Below are 13620 nucleotides of genomic sequence, written 5' to 3'. Positions count from 1 at the left end.
TGGTAGAGGTTTTTCTAGGACATTTCAGTGTTAGAAACCAGTAGCAACTCCCATCTGCCCACTCACTCTATAACAGTGCAGCATTAAAAACTTTTTTTGTTTTCTTCAATACTTAACTTTATTGCTCCATTTCTTAATAACCATTCATTTCTACCCTGATAGAACAAATACCTTGAATTTCTTCTCTCTCTTCTTCTAGTCTTTAATGAATCAGTGTTTATTCACTAGTTTTGTTTCAACATAGCTTTTCCTTTGAAAACATCTCTGAGACTAGCAGCTATATGCAGATCAACAACTCCAACATTCTTCTTATTTTCATTTTAGCTAATACAGATATTAACCAGGAGGTTGCATATTTACTATTTTCCTAATATTTTTCATTTTTATTCATCAAGTGACAACTACCTAGGAGACTGATATTTTACTTCAGATTTCCATTGCTAACTTTTGTATCTTCTCTAATAATAAATTACAGCACAGCTGAAATTCCATACTGTAAGTGACCTGTCTTCTTCCTGTCTCTAAAGATTCATCAACCCATACCCTCCCTTTCCTTCTCTTTCCATATCATGTATTTCAGTTTGTCCAGTGAATCTCATTTATGACACCAAATGTAAGGAGTTTGAGTGAATGGCAAAAGTTGGTCACCTACAAAGATGAAGCAATCCACAAGAATGCCTTCACTCCTCACACCAATTGTAATCTAGAGGATTTCTAAATACTACCCTCAGTTTTAATAATTCACTAAAAGGATTAATAGAACTCACTGAAAGTTTTTATACAGTGAAAGGATCAAAATCAGCCAAGGGGAGAAGCATAATATAGGTAGGATTTAAGAGAATTATCGAACAAGAAATTTCTGATCATCCTCTCTCGTGAACTTTTGGGCAGCTTGGCCACAATGTAGGATGATGCACAAATAGTACTGTTAATTAGCACAGGCACCTTATATACATCCAGACTTTCTACTGGAACTCAGTCAAATACTATTCACTTGATTGGCCTTTATTTTCTCTCTTTTCTATAGGTAGGTCTGATATCTTTGATTCCCATTCCTTTTGATGGCAAAACTGTTATGTTCCCCAAAGCCCTCTTAAAAAACAACATTGCTGACTGTCCAATGCCAAAAGCACCAGACAAGCAAAGATTCCTGTCAGGCTTAACATTCCAGATCTTAACTGGAAACCTCTCACAAAAGCCTGAAATCCTGTTCTTTGATTAAGGTTGAATACTAAGCAATCATGATTACTGATTAGGCCATACAAAGAGAGATGAAAAGATAAGGAACCCTTTAATGTATTCCAGATACCTTCCATAAAATTTATGTGATTTCTATACTGTTTGGATTTTAAGGTAAGTTACTCTTTGTTAGAGTGGTTCAGGAATTTATTTTACAATACAACTTCCAGAGTTTGCCATGGATTGCTGTTATTTTACTTTACCCCCAACATCTGTAGATATATACTATGATCTTATTCCTATTGATGACCTTGGTATTCTTCAAGATCCAGAAAAATTCTAAGAAGCAAAATAATGTAAAAAACAAAAAAAAAATTAAAAAACCCTTTGCCCAACCACCTTCCCCAAACATATATGACCCTGTCATCTAATTATAAATTCTTATCTATTTTCTTTTTTTTTTTCCCCTCCTCCAGGGTTATTGCTGGGCTCGGTGCCTGCACCATGAATCCACCGCTCCTGGAGGCCATTTTTTCCCCCTTTTGTTGCCCTTGTTGTAGCTTCGTTGTGGTTATTATTATTATTATTGCCCTTGTTGACGCAATTCATTGTTGGATAGGCGCTGTGCCACCGCCCGACCCCCTCTTATCTATTTTCTTTTGGTGATATATTATAGGTGATAGTCATCAACTGATTAGGAAAATATATTGATGTTTAAAACAGTGCTGTATACAAATTTCATCAGTTTCATGTTTTACAATACTGCCTAGTTATACTTGATGATAGTAAGCAGAACTTTAGCTCTGTGAAAAAAAAAGTTTAGTACTCAGGAGATTTGTTCTAGTGCTCTGCTCTTGTGAGAAAGGTAAAAATGTCTACCTTCTCCACAATGTATCTTAAATGCCAAAGTTACATAGATATTTTACTTTAAAAAGTGTTTTAGGGAGTCGGGCTGTAGCGCAGCGGGTTAAGCGCAGGTGGTGCAAAGCACAAGGACCGGCGTAAGGATCCCGGTTCGAACCCCGGCTCCCCACCTGCAGGGGAGTCGCTTCACAGGCGGTGAAGCAGGTCTGCAGGTGTCTATCTTTCTCTCCTCCTCTCTGTCTTCCCCTCCTCTCTCCATTTCTCTCTGTCCTGTCCAACAACGACGACAACAACAATAATAACTACAACAATAAAACAACAAGGGCAACAAAAGAAAATAAATAAATAAAATAAATAATAAAAAAAAATGTCGGGATTCGGGCTGTAGTGCAATGGGTTAAGCGCAGGTGGCGCAAAGTACAAGGACCGGCATAACGATCCCGGTTCGAACCCTGGCTCCCCACCTGCAGGGGAGTCGCTTCACAGGTGGTGAAGCAGGTCTGCAGGTGTCTTTCTCTCCTCCTCTCTGTCTTCCCCTCCTCTCTCCATTTCTCTCTGTCCTATCCAACAACGACAACAACAATAATAACTACAACAATAAAACAACAAGGGCAACAAAAGGGAATAAATAAAATAAATATTTTTAAAAAATGTTTTAGAGGGGGACCAGGTGGTGGTGCATCTGGTTAAGCACACACACTACAGTGCACAAGGACCCAGGTTCAAGCCCCTGGTCCCCATATGCAGGGGAAAGCTTCATACAAGGTTAAGCAGGGCTGCAGGTATCTTTCTGTCTCTTCCTTCTCTAAATCTCTTCCCCTCTCAATTTCTCTCTGTCTCTATCCAATAATAAAAATAAATACAAATTAAAAATTTTTTAAATGTTTTTGGGTAGGAGAAGATAGCATAATGGTTATACAAAGAGACTCTCATGCCTGAGGCTTCGAAGTCTCAGGTTCAGTCCCCTGTACCATCATAAGCCAGAGTTGATTAATGCTCTGGTAGACAACGAAAGGAGAGAGAGAGAGAGAGAGAGAGAGAGAGAGAGAGAAAAGAGAAAAATGAAATGAAATACTTGAAAATGTAGTGAAGGAAGATGGTGGTGCACCTGGTTTATTGCTCACATTACAGTGCATAGGGACGCAAATTCAAGCCCCTGCTCCCCACCTACAAAGGGAAAAGAAGTGGGGCTGCTGGTGTCTCTCTCCTCCTCCTCTTACAATTTCTCTATCCAATAATAAATAAATATATTTTAAAAAGCATTAAAAAATGTATTGAGGTCAGGGAGGTCGCAGCTGGTTGAGTACACCCATTAATGTGCAAGGACCCAGGTTCATGCCCACACACCCTACTTGCAATGGGGACGCTTCACGAGTAGTGAAGCAGCTCTGCAAGTGTATCTCTCTCTCTCTCTCTCTCTCTCTCTCTCTCTCTCTCTCTTTCCTTTTCTGTCTTCCCCTCCTCTCTCAACTTCTCTCTGCTCTGTCAAATAAAATAGGTGAAAAAAGAAAAGAGAAAAAAATTGCCACTGTGAGTCGTGGATTCACAGTATTAGCACTGAGCCCCAGCGATAAACCTGGTGACAAAAAAAAAAAATATGCTTATGTAAAATTACAGTTGTTTAGCTTATAAATAATACTTTAACTTATGAGAGTTAGTTATGCCATGTTTCAAATTTCATATTGCAAAAATAATGCTTTAAGTACATTTCATTCTTCAAATTGATGAAGAGAAATTCAGATCCAAGACTATAAATAAATTGACTGGTACCGTTTTATATGCCTGTAAAAGTACTTCATCTTCATTTCTTACTTTTGCACACAGGAATGCTTTCAGTTCATACTGCCAGCTCTACCTCACGCCATTGACCTTTTACGTGATGCCATTGTAAAAGTAAAGGAAGTGCACGATGAACTAGAAGATTTACCTTCCCCACCACCTCCTCTTTCCCCTCCTCCAACAACCAGCCCCCATAAACAAACAGAAGACAAAGGGGTTCAGTGTGAGGAAGAGGAAGAAGAGAAGAAAGACAGTGGTGTGGCTTCCACAGAAGACAGTTCCTCCTCACATATAACTGCAGCAGCCATTGCTGCCAAGGTAAGCCAAATGAGAGACCCAAAGATATAAAAAAAAAAAACCTACAGGTAAATGTACTCATTTCATCCCTCTGTCCATCCCATCCTTTCATAAACTTACTCTCTTTTCTCAACATCTTAAAAAAATTAGAATACCCATGACATGTCACAACTATGTTCCTTCTGTAGAGTCCTTGAAGGCCTTGAGTTCTGAGACATTAAAGATACTGTTGTTACATATGAAGTTATAGCTGTAATGATAAATAATGTGACATTTCAGAATTCTGTTGTTTTTGAGAATATATTAGATGACAATATTCTCAGATTCCTAAAAGAATGGTAAACCGAAATGTGAATACAAGGTTTTTAGCAATTAACTTTGTAATTTAAGAAATATTATGTGATACAAATTATCTTAGTGGTATAAAGATAAATGGTTATATTTGCATTTTAATTTACTAAAATGATAATACTACTATGATAGTACTAAATATTACACACATTCTTTGGAAAATTCTAAAAGTAAATAGAGTATCATGAGTTAAAGTCACAGAACAAAATTTTTATTAGTGCCTGTACCTACTATAACCTATCCAGTATTCTTTAAAGTGTTTGCAAATACATATCAGTATGAGAATAATGATTCTATATTGACTGAAAGCATGAAAATATAAGCCTTTTATGAAGTTGATCAGAAGTTTAATGGATTATCCACTTATTTTGGCTATAAGCATAGTAGATTTGTTTCTTTTGTTTGGTGATAATGTGCAGATTTGAAAATATCATAAATAAGAAAGAAAAGACCATAAATAGACTTTTGAATTATTCATTCAGATAGCCAGTAAGTAATTATTTTTCTGAAGACTGTCTGCAGATATAGTCATTGCTCCATTGAGTCCTAATTTAAGACTAGTCACTAAGCTATATGTGGTAACTGTTTTGTGTTTGTTCATGATGTGTTCATTTTAATACTAATGATTGTTGAAATAGGTGCATTTTAATGTCATTATATCCATTCTCATTCTCTTTTACTCTTTTTACTTTTATGAAAAGAGTAAAAGTACCATCAGTTTTAATCTTTTTTTAAAGCATGTAACATTTGGAATCTAAATTGATTTTTGTCATTCTACATTGGCAATAATTTGACATTTCACTGCTGTATTTGTTTTATTCATTTTTTCTTTCCAGTTATTTTGCTTGTTTCATGTTTTCCTGTCACTATATTCATAGTTGTTATGTGTTGTGCATTAGAAGCATCCATTCTACACCAGTCCTGCTGTTATCATGGCACACGGTGAACAGCCCATTCCTGGTCTCATCAATTATTCCCATCATGCAACAGGCAGTACAGATGAACGGGTAAGACAAGATTTTGCACTAATGGTTTTGCAAGCTTACAGCTTACCTTCTATTCTTGGAGGTAAACTATAACATGTTACAGAATATTTTTTAAGAGTACCTTATAGTGAAAGTAGAAGTACTACAGAGAATATTCTATCATGGAATTCTACTTAAGAGAGTTTCTCCTCTTGCTAACATACTCCAGTATCATTAAAATTCTGTAGTGTGTAGCAATAAATTTTTCTCATATCATTTTTCAGAAATTTCATTGCTCAGAAGTGCTTTTTTCTTTAGCATTTTCATCACATAACTTTTAGTAAATTACCTGGATTACTAAGGTATTCTCTTGGGAAAATCACATTAATTCATAAACTCTAAAAAGGAAACTAGGGAGGGAGGTCAAGTGAATAGTTAGCTTTATTGGCATTGCTTTTTATCATGATTTTGCATCTCATTTTTGTTTTCTTTACTATATTTTCATTATTATATAGAACATTGACTCTACTACAACTTCTGAGATGAGAGACCAGGCTGTAGATCAATCACTTGGTAGTACACCCAGTACAGATAGTCCACATTACTATCTACAAGGACTAGGGTTCAAGCCCCCAGTCCCCATCTGCAGAAGGAAGTGCTGCGAACGTCTGTCTTTCTTCCTGACTATCTCACCTCTCCTTTCAATGTCTCTGAGTCTTTCAACAATAGAAAGAAACAGGGCAGGAAAGAAAAAAAATAAGGAAAGAGAAAGGAAAGGGAAAGGGGCTACCAGGAGCAGTACATTTGTTGTGCAGACACTAAACCCCAGCATTAACACTAGTGGCAGTGAAAAATTAAAATAATTAAGTAATTCTGAGACTACTAATTTTCAAATAGAATTTTTAAAGATACATATCACTTATTTCAGTGCCTGACTGGACAATAGTTTGTAAAAAGTGTCATGTTAGAAAAGATTTAACTGACAACCTATAAGTAGTAGTTACTTAAATCATAACAACAAAAAAATTCTGTCTTAGTCCTTCACATCAGTATAAATTAGAGGGGAGAAAATAAGAAAAAGAAGTGGAGTCTGGCTTTAAATAATGGTTAGAAAAAAACATTCAACATTGGGGGTCATAGGCATAAGAATTGTCTCTTGAGAGATAAACTCCCAAAGAAGACATCATGCTTAGTTGGAAATAAACTTGAATTAATCAAAGAACTAGTCAAATACTCAAACACTGAGTAGTAAAGTTATTGAAGAATTTCAGTTAGTAACTAGTATGTGAATTTTCTTTATTATAACTTATAAATGTTCTAAATTGTGCTAGACTTGAAACAAGTTCTTCAGCTATAATAATCATTCTGGTTTTAAAAGTAACATATTTGGATGTTTTCTGTTCATAATTAAAATTTTAATTATATTGTAATTTTTATATATCACAGGAAAATGAGTCATATTTTTTAACTCCACTTAAGGATTGTGCATCACTAGTACCATTCTGGATGTGTCATAAAGTAGATATTCCATACAGAGAATTCTATTAATTATTAGAACTTAATTCACTGGAAGAACTGCTTCATAGCAGCTAATTAGTTATCCTAATATCTTTCTATGACAACACCCAGAACTTCCTCATATGTATATTATATATATATATGTTATAAGCAGTCTAGTATTAGTCATATGAGAGATAGTTATTCAGTTTGTAAGTAGATTCATGTTCTTTATACTTATTTTGACAAATGATAATCAGCTATACATCAAAGACTATAATGACTTTTTCTCAGAATTAACATATATAGAAAAGAATTTAAAAAGGTAATTCACCTTAAATCTGTTCACACCCTCTGATTGTGTCCTCTCACTTTCTGCCTTTCCTTTTTAAAATATTTTCAAAATATTATGTTTATTTTAAAGATTTTTAAGGAAGGAGATAGAGAAAGAGAGACAGAAAGGGACAGTTACCAGAGCGATCTCAGTTCTGGATTATGGTGGTGCTGGGGATCGAATCTAAGACCTCAGAGCCTCAGGTATGAAAGTCTTCTTACATAGTCATTAAGCTATATCTCTAGGCCCTCCTCCATTTTCAATAACTTTTTGCTTCTTCCCTTCCAATAAACTTACCAGTGCAGTGCACCCCTAAATATGCTTGTGCTCCCTCTGAATGTGTCTTCACTTTTATCCTCCCTATAAATCTGACCTTTCACTTAAAAATAGAAAAAGAAGATATAGGTAACAGAAAATAAGGAAGAAAGGCCCTGGATATATTTAGTGCTCTGAAAAGATTTTAATCCTAGGAATACTTATTAGGCACTCTATTCACTAATGATACTCATTAACCTGGTTTGTCAGCTTCTTGTGAATAATGACTTAGACTACATTATTGACCTTTATAAACTTTACCAACATTTAAATTTTATTTTTTTCAACTTTCATAGCACTTTATTCAACAATGTTTATTTATATATGCCCCTAAATGAGGGGGCATCAAAATATATAAAACAGCTACTGAAGCACCTGAGGAAACACATTAATAGCAATACAATAATAGTAGGGAACTCCAACTCCCCACTCTACAAAAATGATAAATCAACCAGGCAGCAAGTAAATAAAGAAACAAGATAATTAAATGAAAAGATGGATATCTTAGACTTCCTAAAAATCTAAAAGAGGAGAATATACATTCTTCTCAAATCCACATGGGACATTCTCATGGATAGATTATATGCTAAGGCACAAAGACAGTATCATTAAATTCATGAACATTAAAATCATTCCAACTATCTTCTCAGACCACAGTGGAATTAAACTAACATTCAGCAACACAAAAATGGCAGGAATAAACCCCAAAATATGGAAACTCAACAGTGCAGTACTTAATACCTATTAGGTGAAAGAGGAAATTAAAATGTTCCTGAAACAAACAAAAATGAAGACATAATCTATCAAAATGTTTGGGACATAGCTAAAGCAGTGCTAAGAGGGAAATTCATAGCCCATACAGGTGCACATAAGGAAACAAGGAGAAATACAAATACCTTCACATCTGAAGGACTTAGAAGAAGAACAAAGGAAACCTAAAGCAAGCAGAAGGATAGGTAAGCTATCTGGGGAGAGGATGGGTGTCGGAGTTCTGTTGGTGGGAATTGTGTGGAGTTATACCCCTCTTATCCTATGGTTTTTGTCAGTATTTCCTTTTTATAAATAAAAAATTTTTTCTTTTTTATTTAAGAAAGGATTAATTAACAAAACCATAGGGTAGGAGGGGTACAGCTCCACACAATTCCCACCACCCAATCTCCATATCCTACCCCCTCCCCTGATAGCTTTCCCATTCTCTATCCCTCTGGGAGCGTGGACGCAGGGTCATTGTGGGTTGCAGAAGGTGGAAGGTCTGGCTTCTGTAATTGCTTCCCCGCTGAACATGGGCGTTGACTGGTCGGTCCATACTCCCAGTCTGCCTCTCTCTTTCCCTAGTAGGGTGGGTCTCTGGGGAAGCAAAGCTCCAGGACACATTGGTGGGGTCTTCAATCCAGGGAAGTCTGGCCGGCATCCTGATGACATCTGGAACCTGGTGATTGAAAAGAGAGTTAACATATGAAGCCAAACAAATTGTTGAACAATCATGGACCCAAAGCTTGAAATAGTGGAGAGGAAGTGTTAGGGGGGTACTCACTGCAAACTCTAGTGTACTTCTGCTTTCAGGTATATATTTTGCAGTAGTTTACGGATACGTGTGAACATATGCTCTCTCTCACAGAAACTGGTGTATATCTAGGTTTTGGGACTTTGTTAGAAAGTGAACCACCTGAGATGGAATTAGAGTATACTATGAAAGGAAAGGTCTCACCCGAGTAATGAAGCTGAAGGGTTGTCATTACACACGTGAAGTCTCTGGACACAGTCTGAAGTGAAGCATGTTGAGGTGGCAATCGTTGTGTTGGTTAGGTTGTGATCGGCAGATGCAATATTATTTGATATGGATTGGGAGAGGCATATGGGAAAGTGGGCCCTATCCAAGGGTTCCAGGACTGGGGGAAGTAGAGGCTCTATAGTGGAGATGTGAGGTTCCTGCTGTCTTAGGGTTCCAAAAGACAATCGATAGTTAATGTTATCATCACATTATTTGGTAATTGGGTTAACTTTGAAAAGACCTTTTGTTAGGGTTTGCTGTACAGTAAAAAAAAATTTTTTAATTTAAAAAAGAAATAACAAAAATCAGAGCAGAAATTAGCACTATTGAAAACAAAAGAACTATACAAAAGATGAATGAAGCTAAGAGCTGTTTCTTTGAAACGGTAAACAAAATAGACAAACCCTTGACCACACTCACTAAAAAACAATGGTAGAAGACCCAAATAAGTTGTATTATGAATAAAAATGAAGAGATCACAACAAACATCACAGAAATCCAATGTTTTATGTGAGGCTTCTATGAATGATTGATTATATGCTCATAAACTGGAGTACCTGGAGCAAATGGGTATCTAGACACATATACCCTTCTGAGACTAAACAAAGAATTACAAAACATGAATAGACTAATCACAGCCAAAGAAATTAAAGTAGTAATAAAAAACCTACCCAACAACAGAAGTCCAGGTCCAGGTAGTTTTACAAATGAATTCTATAAGACTTTTAAGAAGGAGCTATTGCCTATATTCCTCAAGCTCTTTCAAAATATCAAAGACACAGGAATACTCCCTAACACTTTTTACAAAGTCAACATCACCCTGATACCAAAAGCAGATAAAGATGCAACTATAAAAGAAAACTATAGGCCAGTATCCTTGATGAGCATAGACACTAAAATATTCAACAAGATCCTGGTCAATCAGATACAGCAATACCTTAAGAAGATTGTACACCATGACCAAGTAGCCTTTATTCTAGGTATACAAGTCTGGTTCAACATACGTAAGTCAATAAATGTGATTCATCATATCAACAAAAGGAAAACCAAAAACCATATGATTATCTCAGTAGATACAGAAGAAGTCTTTGACAAGATCCACCACCTATTCATGATCAAAACATTAACAACAAATAATAATAATGATGGGAAATTTCTCAAAACTATTGGGTCTATATACAGCAAACATCATATTCAAAGGTGAGAAGCTAAAAGCCTTTCCTTTCGATCAGGTACATGGCAGGGCTGCATGCTGTCACCATTTTTTATTCAACATATTCTTGGAAGTCCTAGATATAGCCATCAGGCAAGAGAAAACAGTAAAAGGAGTTCAGATTGCAAATGAAGTTAAACTGTCACTATTTGTAGATGATATGATCACCTATATAGAAAACCAGAAAATTATAGTGAAAAAAAAAAACTCCTTGACATTATTGAACAATACAGTAAAGTAGCAGGATACATAGTCTATATACAAAAATCAGTGGTGTTCTTCTATATGACAACTAAATTAGAAGAAGGCATCCAGAAATCCTTCACTATAGCAGCAAACACCATCAAATATTAAGAACTAAAGTTAACAAAGGAAGTGAAGGACTTGTATGCTGAAAATTATGAATCATTCTCCAAGGAAATATAAATACAAAAAAATGAAAAATTATTCCATGCTCATGGATAGGAAGAATTGACACCATCAAAATGACAATCGTACCCTGAGCCACATACAGATTTAACACTATCCCCATCAAGATATCACCAAATTTCATCAGAGATAGAAAAAAAGCTAAAAAAATTTAACTGGAACCAAAAAATTCCTAGGATTGCCAAATCAGTCTTCATAAACAAGACTTACAGAAGCCAGACCTTCCACCCTCTACACCCCATAATGACCCTGGGTCCATGCTCCCAGAGGGATAAAGAATAGAAAAGATTTCAATCAAGGGGATGATATACAGAACTTTGGTAGTGTGGAATTGTACCCCTCTTAGCTGATGGTTTTGTCGATATGTTTTATTTTATAAATAATTTTTTTAAAAGAAAGAAAAAAGCAACAAGAGTGGAGACATCACACTTCCTGGACTCAAACTATACTACAGAGCTACTATAATCAAAACAGTGAGAATGTCATATATTAGAAAAGATAGTAACAACAAGTGTTGGAGAGGATATGGAGAAAAAAGGATACTCCTACACTGCTGGTTGGTGTGTAAATTGGTCCAACCCTTGTGGAAGGCATTCTGAAGATTTCTCAGAACAGTAGAACTAGACCTGCCATATGACCTAGCAATTTCTCTCCTAGGGATTTATCCAGAGAAAACACTTAACATCTATATATACCTATGTTCGTAGTTACTCGATTAATCACCAAAACTTGGAAGCAACCAACTGTGTAGTGACAGATGAGTGACTTAAAAAAGTGCTATATACATATATATATATATATATATATATATATATAAAGGAATATTATTCATCTGTTAAAAATGATGAATTCATCTCCTTTGCATTATCTTGGATGAAATTGGAAGATATCATGTTAAGTGAGATAAGCTAAAAAGAGAAGGACAAATACTGAATGATCTCACTTATAAGTGAGATCTAAGAATTAGAAACAGAAAGGAAGAAAACAAAATGTAACATGAACTGGCTGTGGTGTATTACATCAAAGCAAGGAGCTCTGGGTGGGTAGGGAGGAGAGCAAGAGAACTGTGGGGGCTGGATACATAATGAAATATATGAATGTTACAATGACTGCACTGTAATGCATTAAACCCCCCCAATAACAAAGTTAACATATAATTTAAAATTATTCTCATTAAATATCTACACTTTAAAAATGTTAATTTGTAGGATTTTTGCTTCAGAGATACATATCCACATATTCTCACATTAGTTGTTAGTTTACCTTACCCTCCACCAAATCATCATCTTCCTCCATCACAGGATATTATATTACAAACTCCCCCTTAGGACCACCCACTTACTTATTCTGAGTCCTTACATCTGTTGCAATAGACTACAGTCTAATAAGTTTACCTTGTATTATCCTTTGCTTTGTTTCTTAAATCTCACTTATTAATGAACCTCTTGATATTTCTTCTTTTCTTCATGACTTAATTCGCTCAATATAATTCCCAACAGTTCCATCCACAGTATAGCTAAATCGAAAATTTTGTTTCTCATAGCCATGTAGCATTCTAATATATGTAGACCACAGTTTTCCTTAACCACTCATCTGTTGCTGGACATTTGAGTTGTTTGCAAATTTGGGTTACTACAGATAGTGCTACCACTAATACAGGTGTTTATATATCTCTTTGAATGAGTGTTTTATATCTTTGGGTATACCCAGGAGAGGAATTGTCATGTCATATGGTAGGTCTGTTTTAATGTTTCCACAGGAACTGGACCTTATTTCCATTTCTTACTAACTATATAGAAGGGTTCTTTTCTTTTTTTTTTCTTTTTTATTTAAGAAAGGATTAATTAACAAAGCCATAGGGTAGGAGGGGTACAACTCCACACAATTCCCACCACCCAATCTCCATATCCCACCCCCTCCCATGATAGCTTTCCCATTCTCTATCCCTCTGGGAGCATGGACCCAGGGTCATTGTGGGTTGCAGAAGGTGGAAGGTCTGGCAGAAGGGTTTTTTTCTTATTACATCCTCTCTAGCACTTGTTGCTTTTGATGATTTTGATGTAGATCATTCACACCAGAGTGAGGTGATAACTTATTATTCTCTTGATTTACATTTCTCTGAAAATCGGTGACTTTCAACATTTTTTCATATGCCTGTTGACCATCTAGATATATTTTTTGGTGAAAAGTGTTCATATCTTCTCCCTATTTTTAATAGGTTTTTGTTGTTGTTGCTTAGTTTTATGAGTTCATGTTTCCTAATGTGGACCTGTGTTGCTATAATTTTTGCTCTTACTACAACTTTTGCTGTGTCCCATAGATTCTGATAACTCATGTTTTCATTTTTTAATTTCATTTATTTATTTGGATATAAATAGAAATTGAGAAGGATAGGGAAGATAGAAAGGCGGAAGAGAGAAACACTTGCAGTGCTGCTTCACAACTTGTAAAGCTTCTCCCTGCAGGTGGGGACCATGAGCTTGAACCTGGGTCCTTGTAGAATATACGTTCTAGCCGGTGTACCATCACCCACCTTCTTATGTCTTCATTTTTGTTCTCCCTCCCCGCAAATTTAATTTACTCTTTGAATTCCTCCTTGACCCAAAAGTTGATTAGAAATATATTG

General features: G+C 35.7%; 1 protein-coding gene across 11 annotated transcripts in view; it reads left to right on the top strand.

The window, feature by feature from the left end:
* GPHN (gephyrin) overlaps positions 1 to 13620 on the top strand; it is a 411021-nt gene that overhangs the window by 185919 nt on the left and 211482 nt on the right. For 6 of the 11 annotated variants that reach the window (XM_007525822.2, XM_060174807.1, XM_060174805.1 and 3 more), the window contains one exon: positions 3868 to 4140. In XM_007525822.2, coding sequence (XP_007525884.1) covers positions 3868 to 4140 — 273 coding nt within the window. Of the gene's footprint in view, positions 1 to 3867; positions 4141 to 5369; positions 5478 to 13620 lie in introns of all 11 variants that reach the window. The other 5 variants (XM_007525820.2, XM_060174802.1, XM_060174804.1 and 2 more) reach the window with 1 other exon arrangement.

Source organism: Erinaceus europaeus, chromosome 16 (genome assembly GCF_950295315.1).
Source record: "Erinaceus europaeus chromosome 16, mEriEur2.1, whole genome shotgun sequence".
Lineage (NCBI taxonomy): Eukaryota > Metazoa > Chordata > Mammalia > Eulipotyphla > Erinaceidae > Erinaceus > Erinaceus europaeus.
This window is presented reverse-complemented; position numbering and strand designations above follow the sequence as displayed.